At 42.5% G+C, this 26,878-nt stretch overlaps 1 protein-coding gene across 2 annotated transcripts in view; it reads left to right on the plus strand.

The window, feature by feature from the left end:
* EFR3B (EFR3 homolog B) overlaps window positions 1-26,878 on the plus strand; it is a 137,578-nt gene that overhangs the window by 63,940 nt on the left and 46,760 nt on the right. For both annotated transcript variants that reach the window (XM_070741898.1, XM_070741908.1), the window contains exons 5-7: window positions 6,419-6,540; window positions 17,564-17,713; window positions 25,129-25,263. In XM_070741898.1, the coding sequence (XP_070597999.1) occupies window positions 6,419-6,540; window positions 17,564-17,713; window positions 25,129-25,263 (407 nt within the window). The remainder of the gene's footprint in view (window positions 1-6,418; window positions 6,541-17,563; window positions 17,714-25,128; window positions 25,264-26,878) is intronic.

The following is a 26,878-nucleotide window of genomic DNA, read 5'->3' on the forward strand; positions in this document are numbered from 1 at the left end:
TAGACATTTGTCAAGGATCCTCAGGAATTGGAGAAAAATTCTAAACTAAGTCAAGGTATGCAAATAGAAATAATTCACATTCAATCAAGAGAATTGCAAACATACTGAGTAGCTAACAAAACATAAAAAATAAAAGTTCTGTAAGAACAAAACAACAAAAAAAAGATCAAATACTGTAGTTGTTATTTGTAAGCAGAAATAGAAAACCTTTATAATATAGGAGTATAGGGTACAAGGTAATCATCAAGTTAAGACTACAGTATTTATTTAATTTGACTTCTATGCCGTCCAATCCCGAAGGACTTGGAGCGGCTCCCAAAAAATGCCGCCCAATCCCGAAGGACTCAGGGTGACTACAATTGGTATTAGAATTTCAGGGATGAAATGTTCCTACTCATGCCTATCGGTCATTGGAGAGCCGTTTCTGAATGAAGCATGAGGCTCTGTCTACCGCCCGTACGCTGCCATTTGGGTTCTTTTATTTATTTATTTATTTATTTATTCATTCATTCATTCATTCATTCATTCATTTATTTATTTAGTCCAATACACATTGTAGGTTATAGAGAATATACATGTAGTAAAATATATCAAAGAAAGAATAGAGGAGAAGATGTGAGCATAAAATAAAATAAGTCAGTGAGGAATAGTGGGAAAGCTATAGGAATGGAAGAAAAGATAAATGAGATAAGGGGAGACAATTGGACAGGGGATGGGAGGCACACAAGTGCGCTTATGCACGCCCCTTACTGGCCTCTTAGGTATCTGGAGAGGTCAATCCGTGGATAGCCTAAGGGAAAAATGTTGGGGGTTAGGGATTGACACTACGGAGTCTGGTAATGAGTTCCACGCTTCGACAACTCGATTGCTAAAGTCATATTTTTTACAGTCAAGTTCGGAGCGGTTAATATTAAGTTTGAATCTGTTGTGTGCTCTTGTGTTGTTGTGGTTGAAGGTGAAGTAGTCACTAGCAGGTAAGGCATTGCAGCATATGATCTTGTGGGCAATACTTAAATCATGTTTAAGGAATTGTAGTTCTAAGCTTTCAAGACCTAGGATTGCAAGTCTATTTTCGTAGGGTATTCTGTTTCGAGTGGAGAAGTGAAGGGCTATTCTGGTGAAGTATCTTTGGACATTTTCGAGGTTGTTGATGTCCGAGATGCGGTATGGGTTCCAGACAGATGAGCTGTATTCAAGGATGTATCTGGCAAAAGTTTTGTAAGCTCTGGTGAGTGCAGAGGGTAAAAGAACCCAAAGAGCGGTATACGTGTAGGTAGGCGGAGCCTCAGGCTCCCTTTGCAAACGGCTCTCTGATGACTGATAGGTAGGAGGGAACCAGCAGCATTTCACCGCTACAGAATTTCTATTGCTAAGGAAGCCAGTTGCTAAGTGGGTTGCACCCAGTTTTACACCTGTTTTTTGATAGTTATTCAGGGAATTACTGCAGTTGTTAACCGAATCATGCAGTCATTAAGCAAATTCAGCTTTCCCACCAGCTTGTTTGACAAACGTCAACTGGGAAGGTCATCAATGATGATCATATGACCATGGGATGCCCGCAACTAGTTGCCAGTTGCTGGGTACCCAAAGTCTGATGGCATGACCCTCCCAAAATTCTGACAGCTGTAAGTGCAGGGACTGGTTTTAAGTCACTTTTTTCAGTGACATTGCAACTTCAATAGGTCATTAAACAAATGATTATAAATCAAGGACTTGTAGATATTAAGAGTAGAAGGAGAGAAAGTTTTAAATACCTGTACCTATCTTCATTGCTCTTGTTTAAAACACATTTGTACGGATGGAGGTTCAGTATTCTTCCAGGGATTATTTTGCTCATATTCATATCAACCATCTTTAATTAAAAGATTCCTCAAGACTTTTGCTACTTTATTATTTTTCAGCCAGTAAATGCAATTCATTTTTAAACATTATTCCACAGAATGATAAAACATTAGTTATTGTACTTAAACCAGCAGCTAACTACAAAATGAATTTCTCCTATTACTTCATTTTTATATGTCCTGGAAAGATTGGATGATAAATTATTCAAGACTGTTGTACACTGTCTTTAATTTCTTTCTCTGTCTTGGCTGTTCTGCAGCTGGAGTGGTACCAGAATATCAAAAATTAGATGGCATTGTACATACATTTTTGCATAGGCAATATTTAAAATTAATTCAGTGGAAAATGTCCCTGCTGTTTATGAGAAGAAACGTGGAACTATTTTGATAGCAAATGAAGACATTCCAGAAAAATACATGCATTTTGATCTCTTCACAGAAGAGGCTGCATGATTCATAGCTGGGAAAGAGTGAAAGTGAAGAAATTTTGTTTTAGATTTCAAGAAAAATTGCGCCATAAACTCCACTGAACTCATTGAGACTTAGGGACACATGAGAATTCCAGAAATTGAAATTAATTATTTTGTTTTAAATCTTAAGAAGCCTTTTCCCATGGTTAATGTTAGAGTTTAGTTTAATTAGTTTAGTACAGTTTAATTCATAATTTATATTTTATTCCTTTAACAACTCTCTGCAGTAGATTTGATAACTTCAGAGTCACATAGGCAAGGATAGAATATTATTCGTCCCCTAGGCAGCAAACTTAATATAGTACTGTATACTGCTAAAAGATTAGATTGGGATTGGAGTCATTTTATTTTCTTTCTACCTATCTCACTGTGGGGCTATTCTAGGAGGCTTATAACAATAAAAACAGAGGAATGAAAATAAATGGAAAAATAACAGTAGTAAAGTAATGGAAAATAGAATAAACAATGAGGAAGAAAGGGATACAGCGATATGAGAATAAAAGATGGGCAGATAGGACCTATATTCAAATTCATCCTCAAGATGAGAAACTTCCTAGGTGGCATCAGGCCTGTCTTTATCAGATAATTTGCAACATCTCTTTATATGGGTGTCCTCCTCGATCCACAGCTCACATTAGAGAAACATCTTTCAGCTGTGGCGAGGGGGGCGTTTGCCCAGGTTCGCCTGGTGCACCAGTTGCGGCCCTATTTGGATCGGGAGTCAATGCTCACACTCACTCATGCCCTCATCACCTCGAGGCTCGACTACTGTAACGCTCTCTACATGGGGCTAACTTTGAAAAGTGTCCCAAAACTTCAGATCGTGCAGAATGCAGCTGCGAGAGCAATCATGGGCTTCCCTAAATATGCCCATGTCACACCAACACTCCGCCGTCTGCATTGGTTGCCGATCAGTTTCCGGTCACAATTCAAAGTGTTGGTTATGACCTATAAAGCCCTTCATGGCACCGGGCCAGGTTATCTCCGGGACCGCCTTCTGCCGCACGAATCCCAGCGACCAATTAGGTCCCACAGAGTGGGCCTTCTCCGGGTCCCGTCAACTAAACAATGTCGTTTGGCGGGACCCAGGGGAAGAGCCTTCTCTGTGGCGGCCCCGGCCCTCTGGAACCAACTCCCCCCCAGAGATTAGAATAGCCCCCACCCTTCTTGCCTTTCGTAAGCTTCTTAAAACCCACCTCTGTCGTCAGGCATGGGGGAACTGAGATATTCTTTCCCCCTAGGCTTCTACAATTTATGTATGGCACGTTTGTATGTATGATTTGTTTTAAAATAAGGGTTTTTAGCTGCTTTAGTATTGGATTGTCGCATGTTGTTTTTACCACTGTTGTTAGCCACCCCGAGTCTACAGAGAGGGGCGGCATACAAATCCAATAAAATGAAATGAATGAAATGAAATGAAATACAGTGATCCCTCGAGTTTCGCGATCTCAATCTTCGCGAAACGCTATATCGCGATTTTTCCACCGATGACGTCACTCTCTTCCTTCCTTTCTCATCTTTCTTTCTCTCTCTCTTTCTCTATCTTGCTTCTTCCTCTCTCACACTCTCTTCCTCCCTCTCTCATCTCTTTCTTTCCTTCTCTCTCTTTCTCTATCTCTCCCCCTCTTGCTGGCGGGCAGTGGGCGGCGGGCGGGCGAGCGGGGGCATCAGCGAGGAGCCGGGGTTTCCCCTTTGCGTGGGTGGCTGGGAAACCCCGATCTTCGTCTGCTCGCTGCTGCTGCGCCGAGCAGATCAGCTGCTGGGCGGACGAAGGAACCTTCCCTGGGTCTTCCCCCTCTTGCTGGCGGGCGGGCGAGCGGCGGGCATCAGCGAGGAACCGGGGTTTCCCCTTTGCGTGGGCGGCCGGGAAGACCCAGGGAAGGTTCCTTCGGCCGCTCAGCAGCTGATCTGCTCGGTAGCGCAGCAACAGCGAGGAGCCGAATCGGGTTTCCCCTTTGCGTGGGCGGCGGGGAACGCAAACTCCACCATCTACACATGCGCGGCCATAGAAAAAAAGGGCGCGCATGCGCAGATGGTGTTTTTACTTCCGCAACCCTACATCGCGAAAAATCGATTATCGCGAGGGGTCTTGGAACGGAACCCTCGCGATAATAGAGGGATCACTGTATATTCATTTGTTTTGTTTTACTTTTAGGTCAGTTCTCTCCTTTATTCTCCCCAAATCCATCACTTACTATGATATTCTCCTATTGCAGTGATGGAAAATCTATGGCACGAAACTTTGAGAGCCGCTAAAGAGCCTCAGATAGGAGAAATTTAATCCAGAGATCATATAAAGCAGTGATTTTCAACCTTTTTTGAGCCACGGCATATTTTTTACATTTACAAAACCCTGGGGCACATTGAGTGGGGGGGGAGGGGGTTTAAAAAAAGTTTGGACCAAAAAATTCTCTCTCTCTCTTCCTCCCTTTCGCTCTATTTTTCTCTCCCTTCCTTCCTCCTTCTTTCTCTCTCTCTACATCCCTCTTTCTTTCTCTTCCTTCCTTCCTCTCTTTTTTGCTCTCTTTCTCGCTCCCTACCTCCCTCTATGTCTTTCTCTCTCTTGCTCTCTCTCTCTTGCTTTCTTTCTCTTGTTCTCTTTCTCTCTCTCTTGTTCTCTTTCTCTCTCTCTTGTTCTCTTTCTCTTTTTCTCTCTCTTTCTTTCTCTCTCTCTCTTGCTTTCTTTCTGGAACCAACTCCCCCCAGAGATCAAAATTGCCCCCACCCTCCTTGCCTTTCGTAAGCTTCTTAAAACCCACCTCTGTTGTCAGGCATGGAGGAATTGAGATATTCCCTTCCCCCTAGGCCTATACCATTTATGCATGGTATGTTTGTGTGTATGTTCAGTTTTTTAAATAAGGGTCTTTTAATTATTTTAAATATTAGATTTGTTATATGTTGTTTCATTATTGTTGTTAGCCGCCCCAAGTCTACAGATAGGGGCGGCATACAAATCTAATGAATGAATGAATGAATGAATGAATGAATGAATGAATGAATGAATGAATGAATAAATAAATAAATAAATAAATAAATAAATTTCTCTCTCTGAGCTTCGCGACACACCTGACCATGTCTCGCAGCACACTAGTGTGCCATGGCACACTGGTTGAAAAACAGTGATATAAAGCCTCAGATGAGGTAGAGCTGCCTAGAGAAAAAGCTGCTTGATCCCATGAATCTAGAAAGCATTGCTCAGATTGGAGTACCTGTAATCCATTGCCTTTTATCTGAGCTGTGCCCAGTATCACATTTTATTCCTAAACTCTCAAGTCTGGTGTGCTTTTAAACACAGCTTCCGATGTGAACTTGAATTTTGAAGAAGATAAATCCCTTGTATCATATTCCTATTTTATGAGTGCAAGTTGTGAGTTGTTTTGCTGACCACTACCCAGCATCCTTACAGACTTGTTGTTGTTGTTATTGTTGTTGTTGAACTAAAATCCCCACAAGGACAGGCATTATTTGGTGTTTTTAATAAATTGGTTCATAAATGTGGTATTTTTAAATTTTAAAATAATTTTTATTAGATTTATTTACATTTTAAAACAACATTGAAAAAGAAAATGAAACACCCTATAAACAATACAACTAACATCACGCCCCCACCAAAAGAAAAAAGCACACAAAAAAGTACGTAACCCCCCACACAAACACACACATACACAAATGCTGTCTATAGTGATAGCTAAACTGTGATCACTTATTTCCATTAATTTTTAAGTCAATCTTGTGGTGCTAAATATCGACAATAAATATATATCAGCAATAAAATTTTAAATGACAAATTTTTTGCTAAATGCTATTCCTAATCCAAATCCATAATTTTCTTCACAATTATATATTGTACTTTTTCTAATTCCTTAATACCCAATTCTTATATTTATATTCACACACACACACACACACACATACACACACATTTAATTAATTGGACCCGAAATGTTATGTATTTTTTTATTATATGTTGTGAGCCGCCCCGAGTCCTCGGAGAGGGGCAGCATTAAAGTCCAATTAATTAATAAATAAATAATATATATTATATATATATATATATATATCTAATGTGTCCTTTTCTCTGCTCTGATGCTCCTTTCTTTTCTCCAGTTTGTGAAGTTTGCAAACATTGAAGAAGACACTCCATCTTATCACAGGAGCTATGACTTTTTTGTCTCCCGCTTCAGTGAAATGTGCCACTCCAGCCATGATGACTTGGAGATCCGGACAAAGTAAGTAGAGACTCTAGAAACTAGTGTGCAGAGAAGAGCAACAGAGATGATTCGGGAACTGGAGGCTAAAACATATTTATTTTTATTTATTTATTTTGTCCAATACACAATACATATTGAGGAGAATAGGCATGAAGTATTACATATAAAGAAAAGATATGAAAATACTGAAGATACATGAAAGGGAGGAAAGATATATGATATATGGGATAAGGGGAGACAACTCGGACAGGGGACGGAAGGCACACTGGTGCACTTATGTATGCCCCTTACTGACCTCTTAGGAACCTGGAGAGGTCAATCGTGGATAGTCTAAGGGAGAAATGCTGGGGGTTAGGGGTTGACACTACTGAGTCAGGTAATGAGTTCCACGCTTCGACAACTCGATTGCTAAAGTCATATTTTTTACAGTCAAGCTTGTAGCGATTAATATTAAGTTTGAATTTGTTGCGTGCTCTTGTGTTGCTGCGGTTGAAGCTGAAGTAGTCATTGACAGGCAGGACATTGCAGCATTTGATTTTGTGGGCAATACTTAGATCATGTTTTAGGCGTCGTAGTTCTAAGCTTTCTAGGCCTAGGATTGATAGTCTGTTTTCGTAGGGCATTCCGTTTCGAGTGGAGGAGTGAAGAGCTCTTCTGGTGAAGTATCTTTGGACGTTTTCTAGGGTGTTGAGGTCAGAGATGTGGTGTGGGTTCCAGACAGATGAACTGTATTCAAGGATATGATGAACAGTTCAAAATGCACTGGCGATGTCTCCTCAAATGGTGACGAAACGTTTGCAACCCAATAGCCAAGCACAGAGTTCAAACTAACAGCCTAACTACCAACCCAAGCTACTAATATTCAGACACATTTCATATGATGATTGATTGCAGGAACCGGGTATGTCTAGTTTAACAAAGAGAAGGATTGGAATAACATAATAGCAGTCTTCCAACATTTAAGGGGCTGAGATAGACTAGAGGGGACCAACCTATTCTCCAAAGCACCTGAAGGCAGGAGAAGAAACAGTGGATGGAAACTAATCAAGGAGAGAACCAAGCTAGAAACTTCCTGACATAACAATAGACCAGTAGAAGATGTGGGTACTCCATTACTGGAGGTTTTTAACAAGACATTGGGCAGAAATTTGTCTGGAATGGCATAGGGTAGCAAGTTAAACTAGAAGACCTCCAAGGTCCATTTCAACTCTTACTCTGCATACTATGGACCTAAATGGAGGCTGGTGGCTTTAGCAACTTAAAAAATTCTTGATTTTCTACGTTTCTACTCCTTTTGTTTTCCTAGCCGCTACTTCGTAAAGGTGTTAACTACACAACCAGATAAACTGTGTACTAGGCTCGGTTACTGATTATTACCTTGATTAGATTTTTGAAGGACGTAGCGTGCTGTGTAAATTTCCTTCCTAGGTTTATTTTATGATACACTGCTACTCTGCAGACGTAGAAAATGGATAAATTCAGTAACAAGGTTATATATATTCTGCAGATAAAGCCATACACAGCATGCTAAGCTCTTAAAGCAGGTTACAACATTCTTTTTCCTCCCCCATGGTGTGCCCAGCTATTTACATAGATAAAATTCATACTATTCCCTTTCAGGGTAAGCAACACTAAGCCAAGCGTAGAAAAGAGATAAGAAATAACCAATGATACTAAAATATGAAAGAGAAAAAAAGAAAAGGGGAGAAAAAAGCTAAATCTTGTTTATAATAACTCCATCTTCATTTATGATCTTCTGACCTTGCAAGCTATTCTGGTTTCCAGTAGAATAGGAATAGAATAGGACTGTATGCAGGAGTCATGCTAGGCAATTGAATCACTTCCACATGTCCTGTCTCTATAGAATTCTGGGGATCCGGTGGCAGGATAAGGTGCCTGGCACTGAGGTCCTCTCCAGAGGAGGCCGGCCATCAATTCCCACCCTGCTAATGAAAGCCCAGACACGCTGGGCAGGCCATGTTGCAAGGATGCCAGACCATTGCATCCCTAAACAGCTCCTCTACGGCAGTGTTTCCCAACCTTAGCAACTTGAAGATATCTGGACTTCAACTCCCAGAATTCCCCAGCCAGCACTGCTCTACAGTGAGCTGTCTACATAGAAACATAGAAGACTGATGACAGAAAAAGACCTCATGATCCATCTAGTCTGCCCTTATACTATTTTCTGTATTTTATCTTAGGATGGATCTATGTTTATCCCAGGCATGTTTAAATTCAGTTACTGAGGACTTACCAACCACGTCTGCTGGAAGTTTGTTCCAAGGATCTACTACTCTTTCAGTAAAATAATATTTTCTCATGTTGCTTTTGATCTTTCCCCCAACTAACTTCAGATTGTGTCCCCAAGGTTGGGAACACTGCCTTAATCATTAGACCAAACTGGCTCTTATACAAAACATCTACAGCATGACCAAATACTACAATACTGACCAAATTTATGTAATATATGTTGTATAAAAACAAACCGTAATATAAAACATAGAATGCAGTCGCGGAAAAACCATATTTCCAGAACAGACTAAACTACAAACCACCTAACCTTGTTTTAATAAAGTGTAGCATGCTACATCAGTGTATATAACTAATAATTGAATATTGCAAAAAAAACAAAACAAACCCTAAACACCATCTTTCCATCAGTGGAATTGAACAGTAGCCTCCTAGATTCACTTTGCATTCATACCGTAGTAGCTTTCTATATTCATTTTGTAAGTCAAGTCAGACATTCAGCCAGAGAACACAGTACATAATTTCAAACAGTGTTATGTCTTGGAAAAAAAATCATTTTTTTAGTGGCCAAACTCTCGTGATATTTTCAAAATTTTGGATTTTTAAAAAAAGAGAGTAGGCGCCCTCTAGCGGTATAAGTAGATGCCTAGTTGCCACTGCACTTCTTCAAACATAGCAATTCTCAGGAAAGGAAAATGTGCTTTTGTCTTCCACAAATGGTCAGAAAGACATAGAACAGGGGTGTTGGAGTCTTCCTCTCCACCTCATTCTACCTCCATGCAGTTCTTGAGCGGAATGCAGAATGAGTTCCTCCAGGTTTCCCCCACATTGGTCATGTCCATCTTTGACATCACAAATGTTATCTCTAAATTGTTTCCTATGATTCGGTGCTTGGAACCTAGATAAATTTGGGACAGCCGATAGTGCCTGCATTTTGGGGAGTTTAGATGCTGTTCTATGGGCAAGCAAAAGCAACATGATAAATTTTAATCCTTCCTTGTATATCATACATTCAGCATGTTTGTTTGTTTGTTTGTTTGTTTATTTGTTTGTTGATTGATTGATTGATTGGACTTGTATGCTGCCCCTCTCCGTAGACTCAGGGAGGCTAACAACAATGATAAAAACAGCATGTAACAATCCAATCCAATACTAAAATAACTTTAAAAAAAACTTATTATAAAAACCAAACATACATACAGACATACCATGCGTAAATTGTAAGGCCTAGGGGAAAAGAATATCTCAGTTCCCCCATGCCTGACGGCAGAGGTGAGTTTTAAGAAGTTTATGAAAGGCGAGGAGGGTGGGGGCAATTCTAATCTCTGGGGGGAGTTGGTTCCAAAGGGCCGGAGCCGCCACAGAGAAGGCTCTTCCCCTGGGTCCCGCCAAACGGCATTGTTTAGTTGACAGTACCCGGAGAAGGCCAACTCTGTGGGACCTAACTGGTCGCTGGGATTCGTGCAGCAGAAGGCGGTCCCAGAGATAATCTGGTCTGGTGCCATGAAGGGCTTTATAGGTCATAACCAACACTTTGAATTGTGACCGGAAACCGATTGGCAACCAATGCAGACTGCGGAGTGTTGGTGTAACCTGGGCATATTTGGGGAAGCCCATGACTGCTCTTGCAGCTGCATTCTGCACGAATGTTACTGGAGAGGCTGCCTTCTATTCTCAAGTTTCCTAGGGCACATAGAGGTCTAGAAATTCTGCGTGATGGCAGAGGGAGTGTGTTGAATATGTATTATTTTAAATAGCGGTGACATTAATCCTAAAACAGCATCTTAGAAAAGGAAGAAACTATTTAGACTATGAAGTCTATTCTCCTGCTAATAAAGGTCTTTTTATCACCTCTGTATGCCCCTTTTTAAAAAAATATTCAGTAAATTTTGTTCTTCCACATTTGGTCTCCTATTTTCCTTTCCCCACTGTAATTGTGCTTTCAGTACTGTATCTCCCTTTTTAGACTGACTATTTACATATATTATTAGATTTTTGACTTGCCTTTGTTTTTGTTCAACTGAAAGCAGCAAGGCAGTATTCTATCTAATAGGCGGTAGAAAAAGCAAGTAGAATGGCTTGGCTGCATAGCTAGAGGGAAGAAGAGGAAGATTGTGATCTCGCTGTATAGAGCAGTGTTTCCCAACCTTGGCAAGTTGAAGATATCTGGACTTCAACTCCCAGAATTCCCCAGCCAGCATTCGCTGGCTGGGGCGTTCTGGGAGTTGAAGTCCAGATATCTTCAACTTGCCACGGTTGGGAAACACTGGCATAGAGTGCTGGTGAGACCACATTTGGAATACTGTGTTCAGTTCTGGAGACCTCGCCTACAAAAAGATATTGACAAAATTGAACGAGTCCAAAGACGGGCTACAAAAATGGTAGAAGGTCTTAAGCATAAAACTTATCAGGAAAGGCTTAATGAACTCAATCTGTATAGTCTGGAGGACAGAAGGGACAAGGGGGGGACATAACTGAAACATTTAAATATGTTAAAGGGTTAAATAAGGTTCAGGAAGTAAGTTTTTTTTAATAATTAAATGAACAGAAGAACAAGAGGGCACAAACTCACAAGCGTGAGAAAATATTATTTTACTCAAAGAGTAGTAGAGGCTTGGAACAAACTTCCAGCAGACGTGGTTGGTAAATCCACAGTAACTGAATTTAAACATACCTGGGATAAACATATATCCATCCTAAGATAAAATACAGGAAATAGTATGTGGGCAGACTAGATGGACCGTGAGGTCTTTTTCTGCCGTCAATCTTCTATGTTTCTAATATTCCTACCTCCTTTTTTCTCCACAAATTATATGAGGTAGGTAGGTTTGGCTAAGAGAGAATGACTGGACCAGAATCACCCAGCCAGTCTTTATGCTTAATAGGGAGCATCAAAATTTATCTTCTTCTGATTTTTAGTGCAGCAGCTACATCAAAGTGGTTCTCAAATTAGTCAGAGTTAACCGACTCTTTTCTTCTTTCATCCCTTCTCTGAAAGAGAAATTTGTCTTTGGACATTTTCAAGGGTGTTAATGTCTGAGATGCGATATGGGTTCCAAACAGATGTATTCGAGGATGGGTCTGGCAAAAGTTTTGTAAGCTCTGGTAAGTAGTGTGAGATTGCCAGAGCAGAAGCTGCGTAGGATTAGGTTTACTCCCCCATCCCCCTGGAGGCTTTCTGGAAGCCAAAAGGGCCCTCCCAGAGCCTCTGTGCAAGCCAAAAATCAGCTGGCTGCCACACACATGCACATTGGAGCTGAGCTAGAGCAACAGCTCACATACTAGAAGATATTGCTCCACGTGGCACCTGTGCCATAGGTTCGCCATCGCTGGCCTAGAACCAAATCCCTGAAATGGGATGGGATAGAATGTTATTGGGCAAGTATGATTGGACAGACAAGGAATTTGTCTTGGTCCATATACTCAAGGATACATGAAAGAAAAGGTAAGTTTGTCAAGAATCATAAGGTACAGCACTTAATTATAGTCCAGGTAAAAATATGCAATAAAATCATATTAGGATGATCATATTAGATGAATCAGGCCTGATACAAAAAGTGTCATAACGATTTGAAGTCGTTCATTCCATTTCTAATTCCCCATGGTGTCCATACCCAGAAGCAAGTATTTGCTGTAGGCTTTAAAAGCCTGCTTGTTTATGTGCCCAGGACACTTTGAAATGAAATAAATAAATCTTGCTTTTCCAAACTTAGGTGCAAAAAGTACACAGATTGTTTCCTGGTGAGGGTGTCCAGCATTAATTTAGTTTATAGGCAAAAAGGATAGATATAACAGGAGCATTTCCTAAATCAAACAACATTATTATTATTATTATTATTATTATTATTATTATTATTATTATTATTACTTATTTATTTATTTATTTATTTATTTATTTATTAGATTTGTATGCCGCCCCTTTCCGTAGACTCGGGGCGGCTCACAACATAATAAAACAATTCATAACAAATCTAATAATTTACAATTTAAAATTTAAAGTAGTTAAGAAAACCCCATTTTTAAGCAGACATACCTACAAACATACCATACATAAATTATATAGGCCCGGGGGAGATATCTCAATTCCCCCATGCCTGACGACAAAGGTGGGTTTTGAGGAGTTTACGAAAGGCAAGGAGGGTAGGGGCAGTTCTAATCTCTGGGGGGAGTTGATTCCAGAGGGCCGGGGCTGCCACAGAAAAGGCTCTTCCCCTGGGGCCCGCCAACCGACATTATTTAGTTGACGGGACCCGGAGAAGGCCGACTCTGTGGGACCTAATCGGTCGCTGGGATTCGTGCAGCAGAAGGCGGTCTCGGAGATATTCTGGTCCAATGCCATGAAGGGCTTTATAGGTCATAACCAACACTTTGAATTGTGACCAGAAATTGATCGGCAACCAATGCAGACTGCGTAGTGTTGGTGTAACATGGGCCTTTTTGGGAAAGCCCATGACTGCTCTCGCAGCTGCATTCTGCACGATCTGAAGTTTCCGAACACTTTTCAAAGGTAGCCCCACGTAGAGAGCGTTACAGTAGTCGAGCCTCGAGGTGATGAGGGCATGAGTGACTGTGAGCAATGACTCCCGGTCCAAATAGGGCTGCAACTGGTGCACCAGGCGAACCTTTGCAAATGCCCCCTTCACCACAGCTGAAAGATGTTTCTCTAATGTGAGCTGTGGATCGAGGAGGACGCCCAAGTTGCATACCCTCTCTGAGTGGGTCAATAATTCCCCTCCCCAGGGTGATGGATGGACAGATGGAATTGTACTTGGGAGGCAAAACCCACAGCCACTCCGTCTTATCCGGGTTGAGTTTGAGTCTGTTGACACCCATCCAGGCCCCAAATTGGAAGGAGCAACTTTGATTAAGTTGAACTTCCGCTTTCGTTTCAACACAGGTGTTCCAAAACTTAAAATGTCTCCCCAGGAATCCATGCTGTATTTGAAGAATTCTTGATTAGACTTTCCTAATTTGCTTGACGTCATTATCAAACTCTTCTATTAAAAAACTAATTCCAATGTTACATTGAAGTCTAGATTCAGTAATTTAAATGCGCTCCATTTATCTTGTCCCCAAGAACAGAGAAGCACCAACCTTGCACCCTTCAAATATTCCAAGCATTCTGCGATATCTTCATCACTCTGCTATTTTCTATATCAGTTCCTTCACTTTAAATTAATGAGTCTTGTATTCCTATCAAATCTGCCATTTGTAGCAATTTTTCATGTTGGCTGAGATGGGTGCGATTAATAGCTAAAAATACAATTGAGGAATATGAATCTCTTCAATCCCTGGGCCCCCTCAATCTTCCAATTTGTCATTCCTGCAATATTACAAGAATGACTAAAACAAAATTCTGGATGGGGTCGTCATTTTATCTCTGAAAGTCATAGTCTCCAAAAGGACAAATTTCATAGAGAATTCCCCTTCCTTTTTGATGAAGATGATTCTTCCTCTTTTAAGGAAGAGAAGGATTTAGGGGTAGTGATTTCTAACAATCTCAAAATGGGTGAGCAGTGTGGTCGGGCAGTAGGAAAAGCAAGTAGGATGCTTGGCTGCATAGCTAGAGGTACTGTATAACATGCAGGAAGAGGGAGATTGTGATCCCCTTATATAGAGTGCTGGTGAGACCACATTTGGAATACTGTGTTCAGTTCTGGAGACCTCACCTACAAAAAGATATTGACAAAATTGAACGGGTCCAAAGACAGGCTACAAGAATGGTGGAAGGTCTTAAGCATAAAACGTATCAGGAAAGACTTAATGAACTCAATCTGTATAGTCTGGAGGACAGAAGGAAAAGGGGGGACATGATCGAAACATTTAAATATGTTAAACGGGTTAAATAAGGTTCAGGAGGGAAGTGTTTTTAATAGGAAAGTGAACACAAGAACAAGGGGACACAATCTGAAGTTAGTTGGGGGAAAGATCAAAAGCAACGTGAGAAAATATTATTTCACTGAAAGAGTAGTAGATCCTTGGAACAAACTTCCAGCAGACGTGGTTGGTAAATCCACAGTAACTGAATTTAAACATGCCTGGGATAAACATATATCCATTGTAAGATGAAATACAGGAAATAGTATGAGGGCAGACTAGAGGGACCATGAGGTCTTTTTCTGCCGTCAGTCTTCTATGTTTCTATGTTTCTAAGAGGGTGTCAAAATTTCATTGAGAGGCGCATCAGGATTATGTTTGACCTTGGGGGAGGGGCTGGGATGGACATGGCCAGGGTGGGCGTGGCCAGCTTGACGTCATTTGTGTCGAGGGCGCCTCTGGTGGCTCGAGCCCTCTGCCAGCAAAAACAGGCTCCACAGCTCTGTTTTCAGCTGCAATGGCCTCCTGCAATCCTCTGCCAGCAAAAACAAAGTTCGGGAGGGCCATTATGCCAGTCCTTGCAGTTTCCAGGTCAGACCGATGGGCCGGATCTGAGCCGTGGACCTTGAGTTTGACACTCCTGCTCTAGTAGAATCCGATGCATAGTATCTACTGCCAGCCAGCTCTGCATCACTCATCGTCCCTTTTAAAAGCAATTTGTGTTTTCTTGCCCTCCTCTTCCCCACCCACCAGGCACTGTGGGTTGCTGCTGTCTTACATCTATTTTTGCATCTGCCCACTATCTTGCTCCCTGCTGTTCCTAGGATGAACTGTGTCCTACAATTAATCTGCTAAGGGTGTATTTTAATTGTTTCTTCTTGCTCTTTGACAAATAGAGAAGCTGAGGGATAATGAAAAGCCAAAGCTAAGGGCGAAGGTGGTAGTTTGCAATATAATACGCCAGGGAGGGTCTTATGATGTAGTCACCTAATTATTAACTAACACTCTTCAGCTAGTTGCCTCTTATTAACGCTATTATTTTTATTCTTTTCAACATGTTTTGGAATAGAGGGTTGGGGCAAATGTTGTCCTCCCTCATATTAGGGTTAAAATTTTGTGCCACTGGTAGGGCAAGTGTTGTGGTTGGCTCTGGCCCAGCTCCTGCCCCAGGGAATGGGGAGGTGGATGCAGGGGGAAAATTCAACATGTCACAGGCCTGTGTTATTGCCGACAGAATCAAATCAGAGTTTAGTTTCCTCAGACGAAGAAGAAGGTGGGAGTGACTCGGCAGAGGAGGGCTTGGCACATAGCCCAGGCGGTCACTCTCCCTTATCTTCTGTTGATTCAGATGATGATGACATTTTGGACCCACGCAAGTGCAGAATTATGCGTAGAAGAGACCAAATAAGAACATATTACAGGAAATAAGGGAGGCCACCTGTGTTTGGGTGGGTCTCCAGTAATTAGGGCTGCTGCTATAAATAGCAGCATGTGGGTTTGGCTGTTGTGGAAGAATATCTGGTCGGAGTTCATCAGGAATCTTGTGTTGCTGGACTTTGTTGCTTTTTCACGCCTTTGAAAACAAAGCAGAGCAACATGTGTGTGTGTCTCACTTCGTTGGAAGAAGAAGGGGTGTGATGTTTCTTCACAGCTGCTGGCTAAGTACTTAATGACTGCTTAAGGGAAATTGTACAGACTACCCAGTTGTTTTGGGAAGAGTGCTCTTTGCAATACAAAAAGAGTGCTTTGTTTATTTTGAATTTTGTGATAAAGAACATTGTTTTGAATTTTCAAACGTGTGGGTGTCTGAAATTTGTACCCTTGAATTTTCGGGAGGCTCCTATCAGAGAGTCTGGCACAACAGCAAGGAAGTTCAGAACTGATTAATGTGAAAGGGTTATTTCAATTGAGTTTTAAATGTACTGATGAAATTCACCACCATGCCACATATTCGAGTAGGTGCTTAGATTTTTTTTTCCTTATTTTGAGGAAGAGAGGAGAATGTTACCATACGTTTCCATGTTCCAGAGCAGATCATCCAGTTCAGGAATCCTAAAATAGCCAGGTGCAAGGAAATTATGGTAACTGCAAAATACAGAGTTGTGTCTCTTCTTTTCACATTCACACATCCCCTTTTTTCTTACTGCTTTCATGGGTAGACTACCAATGGATGAACCCAAAGAAATGCATTCCATTTCATGCTCAAATTGTACATGCAAATTGCTCCACTTTGTTATTCTAGGATTGTAATATTAATGTTCATTTTTTATATTTGTTAGTAATTATTTCTCTAGCTACCAGTATATTTTTAATTCCCTTTTCACCCAAAAGTCCCAGAACAGCATGGATAGTTTTCTTTCCTTCTCCTCTTACAATGATTTCATCAAATTCACTAAGATTAAACACCACACACACACACACCAATATTAAAACGGCCAGCTAAATGATGTATAACCTATAGAAAAATAAGGATTTGAACTGGGATGTTCTGGGTCTTCGACATTCTCTAACTGGCCTGCTGCTTCCATAATAATCTTTGTTCACTGAATTTGCCGGTTTCATTGTTTTGCTGTGGCTCTTGATGTCCAAAATGCTTTTTAAAAACATTGTTACAAGCCATTTTTACCAGGGTTATTACTTTCAAAGGTTGTTACCTTCTAATTGCTAGAGAATTGCTCCTACCTCCCAAGCACCAAAGTTTTCAAACGTCCTTACTTCAAAGTGCCCTTAGCAGTTCTCAAACTGTGCGCTGTGACATCCTGGGGTGCTGCAGCTAATTCGCTAACAGTTATGTTTATTAAGTAGCAAAATATCCCACAGTGCCTCAATGCCTTCAGTGTGGCACCCAAGGAACCATGGCCCTAGAATATACAAGTTACATGTCCTTTAGGAGTCGAGCATTACAAAGAGATACAAATAGAAGGAAAACTCCATTTCCTGTTACCTTCCTAAAATTATTCTTTTGCTCCTAAAGGATCCGGATGTCTGGCATCAAAGGACTACAGGGTGTGGTTCGGAAAACAGTTAACGATGAGTTGCAGGCAAACATCTGGGACCCTCAACATATGGACAAGATTGTGCCTTCATTGCTCTTCAACCTTCAGCATGCAGAAGAAGCAGAAAGGTACCTGGAATTGTTGATATTATTCTTGCAAAATAAGACATTGCTACTCGTGAAAATCTAGAAATGGAAACACATCAGACTTGCCTAGCAAATTTGATACCATGCACCTTATAATGGGTAGCTTGCTCTCTATAGAAAGTACCGTATTTTGCAGAGTATAAGATGCACCCTTTCCTGCCACTAAAAGTGGGTGAAAATTTATGTGCATCTCTCAAACAATGTCATTTGGCGGGCCCCAGGGGAAGAGCCTTCTCTGTGGTGGCCCCGGCCGTCTGGAACCAACTCCCCCCGGAGATTAGAACTTCCCCCACCCTCCCTGTCTTTCGTAAACTACTCAAGACTCACTTATACCGCCAGGCATGGGGGAGTTGAGATATTCCTTCCCCATAGGCCATTACAATTTATGCATGGTATGTTTGTTTGTGTGTATGTTTGGTTTTATAATAAGGGTTTTTATTTGTTTTAGTATTGGATTGTTACATGCTGTTTTTATCATTGTTGTTAGCCACCCCGAGTCTACGGAGAGGGGCGGCATACAAATCCAATAAATAATATAGACCAAATACGGCATTTTTGGCCTCCTGGACTCTCCAGACGTCATATTTTTGCCCTGCCCAGTCCCCAGAAGCACTCCGCAGTGCTCTGCACAGCCTGTTTTTGGCAAAAACAAGAGCGCTTTGGGGCTCCCCAGCTCTCCATGCATCGTGTTTTTACCCTCCCCGGCCCCCAGAAGCACTCTGCTGGCCAAAAACGGGCCCGTGCAGAGCACTGCAGAGTGCTTCTGGCGGCTTGGGAGGGTGAAAATGGGACATGAGAAATGGTAATTCTTTCTCTCCTTTTGGATACATGCACGACAACATCTGCTCATCAAGATATAGGTTACCTCCGCACTGATTTTATCTTGATTCATTTGTTTTCTGCTTGAACTGTAACATTCCTACTACAATCTCTTGCACTTTGTCTTTTTTCATGTTTGTTTCTATGTTTATATCACTAATTTAAGCAATCATGTAATATATCTAATAAGTAGCAATTGTCACGCTGAATATTGCCAGCCCCAGAGACATTTAGTAATGAAAGAGTTAACTGTGTGTGCCTTACTAAGATCCTCCTATTATGATGTAATATCCTGCCAAATCTAACATCACTTCCTTCTTCTTCCGCATCACACTCCATTCTCTTTACTACCTCCACCATGTGAAGACATATTTGTTATGTTGTCCCTCGAGACATGTTTTATTTTCTGTTTTTATAATAAAGAAATCTTGTTTTGAATAAATGACTAGGCTTCTATCTATCTAATCCGCGTGATTAAGGTCTTAACGGACTTTAATTACTAACAAACCACGACAGCAATAGCACTTAGACTTATATACTGCTTCACCGTGCTTTACAGCCCTCTCTTAAGAGGTTCCCAGAGTCAACATATTGCCCCCCGACAATCTAGGTCCTCATTTTATCAATCTCAGAAGGACGGAAAGCCAAGTCAACCTTGAACTGGTCAGAATCAAACTGTTGAATTGCAGGCAGCTGGCAAGTAGCAGAAGTAGCCTGCTGTACTTCATTCTAGCCATGGTGCCACTATGGCTCTTAGTAGGTGTGTATTGTGACTTTCCTCTAGACCAGCGTTTCCCAACCGGTGTGCCACGGCACACTAGTGTGCCGTGAGACACGGCCAGGTGTGCCACAAAGCTCCTAGGGAAGCTCCAGCTGGGCGGGGCGCTGCCGGTGCCGACCTGGAGCTCCCGCTCGCAGCTGTCCCCCGGCTCCTGCTCGATGCCGCGGTTTTCGGCGCTCTCCTGCTGGGCCCCAAAGAAGGAAGGCAGGAAGAAGGAGAGCTTCATTCTTCGCACCTTTTTCCCGCCTTCCTTCTTTGGGGCCCAGCAGGAGAGCGCCAGAAACCGCGGCATCAGGCAGGAGCCGGGGAGCAGCTGCGAGTGGGAGCCCCAGGACGGAGGCACCGGCAGCACCCCGCCCAACTGGAGCTTCCCTGGCGTCGGCAGCAAGTATCCCTTGGGACCCGGCGGGAGGGCTCTGGTGGTGGGAGCGGGGGGGTGGCGGCTACAGCGGCTGCAGGCAGTCGCGGGGAGATGGCGGCGGCGAGAGGGAGCTCCAGGCGCCGGCAAGAGGGAGCTCTCTCTCTCTCTCTCTCTCAGCTGAATGCAAGCGGGAGCCCTGACGGTGGCGGTTGGACGTGCTGCTGGACGCCGTACATGGCGCTGCAGGCCTGGCATATACGGCGTCCAGCAGCACGTTCAGCTGCCGCCGTCAGGGCTCCCGCTTGCAGTCAGCTGAGAGAGAGAGAGAGAGAAAGAAAGAGAGACATATAAGAGAGGCAGAGAGAGAGAGAAAGAGAGACATAGCAAGAGAGGCAGAGAAAGAGAGACAGAGCGAGAAAGAGACAGCAAGAGAGGCAGAGAAAGAGAGAGAGAGAAAGAGAGAGAGAAAGAGAGACATAGCAAGAGAGGCAGAGAGAGAAAAAGAAAGAGAGACATAGCAAGAGAGAAAGAGAGAGAGAGAAAGAGAAAGAGAGACATAGCAAGAGAGACAGAGAGAGAGAAAGAGAGAGAAAGAAAGAGAGATAGCAAGAGAGGCAAAGAGAAAGAAAGAGACATATAGCAAGAGACAGTGAAAGAGAGAGAGAGAGCAAGAAAGAGAGAAAAAAGCAAGAAAGAGATAGCAAGAGAGACAGAGAGAGAGAGCAAGGGAGAGAGAAAGACATAGAGGAAGGGAATGAGGGAGAGAGAAAGAGAGCAAAAAAGAGAGGAAGAAAGAAAGAAAGAGGGATGGAGAGAGAGAAAGAAGGGAAGGAAGGAAAAGAGAGAAAGAGGGAGAAATAGAGTGAAAGGGAGGAAGAGAGAGGGGTTTTTTGTCCAAACATTTCTTTCACCCGCCCCCCCCGCCCCCCCTTTCAATGTTCCCCAGGATTTTGAAAATATGAATAATGTGCCGCGGCTCAAAAAAGGTTGGGAAACACTGCTCTAGACCACAAAATAGAACACATCCTGACACCATCTTTCTGAAGAAGTTATTCCTCTATTAAAGTGATTCAAATTTGCAGCCTTCTCTGTATTTCCAAATAATAAACTGCAGAGTGTAACAATGTGTTGTATGAAAAATTTGTCTTTATCTATATTGACATTCCCATTCTGGTTTAACAAAGTCATGAACTTATAGAATTATAGAAGATTTAAGGAATAGAAATAGTTCTATTTGCTCTGACATATAACATATAACCTATGGCTGCAAGCCACAAATACTTTCCTGACATTGTGCTGAAAGACTCCTTTCCAGAAGCCTGGAGTGTAACACTGACCTTTGGAGTAGATGGTCAAATTTTAACCACACAATTTCTCGTGATTTTGTCTGTAAAGGAGAGAGTAGGACCTATAAAACACTGGAAACCCTTCCTGCTGTGATCCAGTGCAAACCATGTTATTAATTTTGACAAGATCATTCTGCCATGTTAGCATGCTATGAAGAATATATAAATAATTAAGATTTTCTTTAAACTAACGGGAGAAAATGTACAGTAATTCAGGAATAGACTAATTACCTCATGATTCTTTACAATACAATAGCCAATAAAGAAGTCTAGTCTAGTCTAGTCTAGTCTATTTACCGTATTTTTGGTGTATAAGACGCACTTTTTCCTTTCTAAAAGAGGCTGATAATTAGGGTGCGTCTTATACTCTGAATGTAGCTTGCCTTCTTTTTTTGTTTTTTTCTATTTTTTCCCAGCCCTAACTAGCTGCTAACAATCTTCCCACCTCTTACCTTGCAGGTTCTTTCATTGTTTCTCTCTGTGAAGAATGTTTTCCAAGCCCTAAGTCTTTGCAGGGTTTGTTTCATTATTCTAACTTGCTCTGAGTAAATTTCTTTCCAGCCCTAACCAGGTGCTAACAATGTTCCCAGCTCTTACTGTTTCCAAGCTCTTTCACTGTTACTCTCTGCCAAGAATGTATTCCAAACCCTGTCTTTGATTTTTTTTTTTCACTCTATTTGCTCCAAATGTTTCTTTCCAGCCCTAATAACAATATTCCCAGCTCTTATTGGCTTGCAAGCTCTTTCATTGTTACTTTCTACCAATAATGTACAGTGATCCCTCTATTATCGCAAGGGTTCTGTTCCAAGACCCCTCGCGATAATCGATTTTTCGGGATGTAGGGTTGCGGAAGTAAAAACACCATCTGCGCATGCGCGCCCTTTTTTTCTATGGCCGCGCATGCGTAGATGGTGGAGTTTGCGTTCCCCGCCGCCCACGCAAAGGGGAAACCCGATTCGGCTCCTCGCTGCTGCTGCGCTACCGAGCAGATCAGCTGCTGGGCGGCCGAAGGAACCTTCCCTGGGTCTTCCCGGCCGCCCACGCAAAGGGGAAACCCCGGCTCCTCGCTGATGCCCGCCGCTCGCCCGCCCGCCAGCAAGAGGGGGAAGACCCAGGGAAGGTTCCTTCAGCCGCCCAGCAGCTGATCTGCTCGGCGCAGCAGCAGCGAGCAGACGAAGATCGGGGTTTCCCAGCCGCCCACGCAAAGGGGAAACCCCGGCTCCTCGCTGATGCCCCCGCTCGCCCGCCCGCCGCCCGCCGCCCGCCAGCAAGAGGGGGAGAGATAGAGAAAGAGAGAGAAGGAAAGAAAGAGATGAGAGAGGGAGGAAGAGAGTGTGAGAGAGGAAGAAGCAAGATAGAGAAAGAGAGAGAGAAAGAAAGATGAGAAAGGAAGGAAGAGAGTGACGTCATCGGGTGGAAAAATTGCGATATAGCGTTTCGCAAAGTTCGAGATCGCGAAACTCGAGGGATCACTGTATTCCAAACCTTGTCTTTGTAGGGTTTTTCTTTTCATTGTTTTTCTTGCTCCAGATATTTCTTTCCAGTCCTAATCCGGTGTTATTAATGTACCCAAGCTCTTTCATTGTTACTCTCTGCAAAGAATGTTTTCCAAGCCCTAAGTTTTTGCAGGGTTTTTTCCCCATTGGTCTAACTTGCTCCAAATGTTTCCAGCCCTAACCAGATGCTAACAATGTTCCCAGCTCTTACCAGCTTGCAAGCTCTTTCATTGTTACTCTCTGCAAAGAAGAATGTTTTCCAAGCCCTAAATCTTTGCAGGTTTTTTTCCATTGCTCTACTTGCTCAGATTAATTCTTTCCAGGTGCTAATGATGTTCCCAGCTTTTACTGGCTTGCAAGCACTTTCATTGTTACTCTCTCAGAATAATTTTAAGCCCTTAACTAGGGGATAAAATAATGTGCTGAAGCTGACCAGACTAAGGACGCTAGCTAGATGAATATCTGGTAAGCAGATCCTTTTCCCTATTTTCCTCCCCAAAAACTAAGGTGCGTCTTATACTCTAAAAATATGGTAGTTAAATATGGTATAAAGCCCTACATGGCATAGAACCAGATTATCTCCGAGACCGCCTTCTGCCGCACGAATCCCAGCAACCGGTGAGGTCTCACAGAGTTGGTCTCCTTAGGGTCCCGTCGACCAAACAATGTCGGCTGGCAGGACCTAGGGGAAGAGCCTTCTCTGTGGGGGCCCCGGCCCTCTGGAATCAGCTCCCCCCAGAGATTCGTACTGCCCCCGCCCTCCTTGCCTTCCGAAAAAAGTTTAAAAACTCATCTTTGCCGCCAGGCTTGGGGTTTCTTAGACCTTCCCCCCTGACTGATGAATGCTTAGTTTGACTGCTGAATTATATTGATAGTTTTTAATTAGAATTTTAATTGTTTTTTAAGGTAAAATTGGATTGTTATTATTGTTTCCTGTTTTTCTGTACATGCTGTGAGCCGCCCCGAGTCCTCGGAGAGGGGTGGCATATAAATGCAATTTTAAAAATAAATAAATAGTTAGAAAGCAGAAATTTTCATGTTCAGTCCTTGACAATTTGCAGGTTGGCTTGAAAGAGACTTTGACCTGAAATCTCAGAAAGTGATTGTGCTCAGAGTATACAATTCTGGCCAGCGAGACTACGATTTTTTTATAAAGATATGCCTTACGTTTCTAAATTCCTATTTTGGTGTGATTCATTGTTCCGACACAGATTGTGCTATGGTTTGCGTTCATTAGATCAATTTTAGTACAGAGACACAACAATGACCCAGAGGAGGCCGTCCGCCTGATCTGTGCATGACTCATCCACTGTCTGTATGATTCTCCAGATGTGGATCATATGGGATGTTTTGGGCATTGTTTATTTTATTTTATTTATTTATTCATTTGTCCAATACACAAATACATAGGGGAAAAAATAGACATATGGTAATATATATAAGGGTGAAAGTGAACTTAGAGGAGAGGATATATGAAAGGAAGATAATATATAAGATAGGTGAAAGAAAGGAAAGACAATTGGACAGGGGACGAAAGACACACCAGTGCACTTATGTACGCCCCTTACTGGCCTCTTAGGAACCTGGAAAGGTCAATGGTGGAGAGTCTAAGGGAGAAAAATTGGGGGTTAGGGGTTGACACAATTGAGTCTGGTAATGAGTTCCACGCTTCGATAACTTCATTGTTGAAATTATATTTTTTACAGTCAAGTTTGGAGCTGTTCGTATTAAGTTTGAATCTGTTGCGTGCTCTTGTGTTGTTGCGGTTGAAGCTGAAGTAGTCATTGACTGGTAGGACATTGCAGCATATGATCTTGTGGGCAATACTCAAATCGTGTTTTAGGCGCCGTAGTTCTAGGCTTTCTAGGCCCAGGATTGTTAGTCTGCTTTCGTAGGGTATTCTGTTTCGAGTAGAGGAGTGAAGGGCTCTTCTGGTGAAATATCTTTGGACATTTTCAAGGGTGTTGATGTCTGAGATGTGGTATGGGTTCCAGACAGATGAGCAGTAGTCTAGGATGGGTCTGGCAAAAGTTTTGTAGGCTCTTGTGAGTAGTGTGAGATTGCCTGAGCAGAAGCTGCGTAGGATCAGGTTAACAACTCTAGAAGCTTTTTTGGCGATATTGTTGCAGTGGGCTTTGGCACTTAGGTCATTTGATATTAGTATTCCAAGGACTTTTACTGAGTGTGGGTTGGCAGTGAGAGATTGTTTATTCAGTCTGTATGTGCGGTTTGGATTCTTTTTGCCGATGTGGAGGGTAGAGCATTTGTTGGTTGATATTTGAAGCTGCCAGGTGTTAGAAGAGAAATTGTCTGAAAAGAAATGAACATTTCCTGTACTGTAATCCTTCCCCACTAATAAAAATGTTTAATCCTTCCCCACTAATAAAAATGTTTAATCCTTTCCCGCTAATAAAAATGTTTATTAAGGGAAAGTGTGCCTCCAATTGTCATTCCATGTGCAGAGAAAAAGGAAGGAGCACTTCAGTTAAGCAAAACTGGTGGAAGGAGGGAATGCTATTTGCATTTTGTTTGTGAAATGGATGCTTGACATTTAAATTGCAGCTACTTCTTTTTCCCTTCCTTGTTTCCTTCAGCCGTTCTCCCTCGCCTTTGCAAACCACGGAGAAGGAGAAAGAGAACCCAGCAGAGTTGGCTGAACGATGTTTGCGGGAGCTCCTGGGTCGGGCAGCCTATGGCAATATCAAAAACGCAATCAAGCCCGTCCTCATGTAAGTCCCTCGCGTTGCGTGTTCTAACGGCTGCCTCAGTTTCCCCTGGGAGATGTTTTCTCAAAACCGGATGCATTGAATTTCTTCTTCCTCACACTTAGTGACTCATGAATAGAACAATGATATGCCCATGTCACACCAACACTCCGCAGTCTGCATTGGTTGCCGACCAGTTTCCGGTCACAATTCAAAGTGTTGGTTATGACCTATAAAGCCCTTCATGGCAACGGACCAGAATATCTCCGGGACCGCCTTCTGCCGCACGAATCCCAGCGACCGGTTACATCCCACAGAGTTGGCCTTCTCCGGGTCCCGTCGACTAAACAATGTCGTTTGGTGGGACCCAGGGGAAGAGCCTTCTCTGTTGTGGCCCCGACCCTCTGGAACCAGCTCCACCCTGAGATTAGGACTGCCCCCACCCTCCTTATCTTTTGCGAACTTCTTAAAACCCACCTCTGCCGCCAGGCATGGGGGAACTGAGACATCTCCCCCTAGGCCTATACAGTTTATGCATGGTATGTTGCGTGTATGTTTTCTTTTAATAAGGGTTTTTTAGTGACTTTTAATCATTAGATTTGTTATATACTGTGTTATTACTGTTGTGAGCTGCCCTGAGTCTACAGAGAGAGGCGGCATACAAATCTAATAAATTGAATTGAATTGAATGACGCCCTAATCGTATTTATTTGTTTTTCCAAAGAAATTTGGGGATATTGCACAAAGTGATCCCATCTTACTCCCGTAAATTTTAACAAGGCTGTGAATTGGTCTAAGCAAAAAGCTTAATTCCCACATTAGGCTAAATCCCAGCTCAGCATGTGCACAGTGATCTCTCTAAAATGAACCATTTTAATGAATTGGACTTTTATGCCGCCCCCTCCGAGGATTTGGGGTGGCTTACAACATGAAATAGAACAATATATAACATCTTAAATCCAATTAATTAAATTTAAAATCTAAAAAAACCCACCCCAAAATTATAAAACGACAGTCATTCCTATTCGATCAACTTATTCTCAACACACTCATCGGCCAGAGGGCTAGAGTCTAGTGGCCCCCAGCCTGGCAGCCTAAATGAGTCTTAAGACTCTTGCAGAAGGCAAGGAGGATGGGGGAAGTACGAATCTCTGTGGGGAGCTGATTCCAGAGGGCTGGGGCCCCCACAGAGAAGGCTCTTCCCCTAGGCCCTGTCAAGCAGCATTGTCTAGTTGACCTGACCGGTTGCTGGGATTCATGCAGCAGAAGGCGGTCCCGTAGGTATTCTGGCCCGATGCCATGTAGGGCTCTGTAGGTCATAACTAACACTTTGAATTGCATCCAGAAACCAATTGGCAACCAATGCAGACCGAGGAGTGTTGGAGAGATATGGGCATGTCTGGGTAAGCCCATGACTGCTTGCACGGCTGCGTTCTGCACAATTTGCAGTTTCCGAACGCTCTTCAAAGGTAGCCCACAGTTATGGCTCTGGTTCACCTCACATGCTAAGATGACAGTGGCTTCCTATATCTTCCTTAGCCATAAGTCAATGTTTGTAACTTCTGTCATGTTGCATTATTATGCAGTCATTGGTTCTCTATCAGTATTAACAGTATTTCAGCTACAGTGCAAATCATCA

This window comes from Erythrolamprus reginae, chromosome 1 (assembly GCF_031021105.1).
Source record: "Erythrolamprus reginae isolate rEryReg1 chromosome 1, rEryReg1.hap1, whole genome shotgun sequence".
NCBI classification, from domain to species: domain Eukaryota; kingdom Metazoa; phylum Chordata; class Lepidosauria; order Squamata; family Dipsadidae; genus Erythrolamprus; species Erythrolamprus reginae.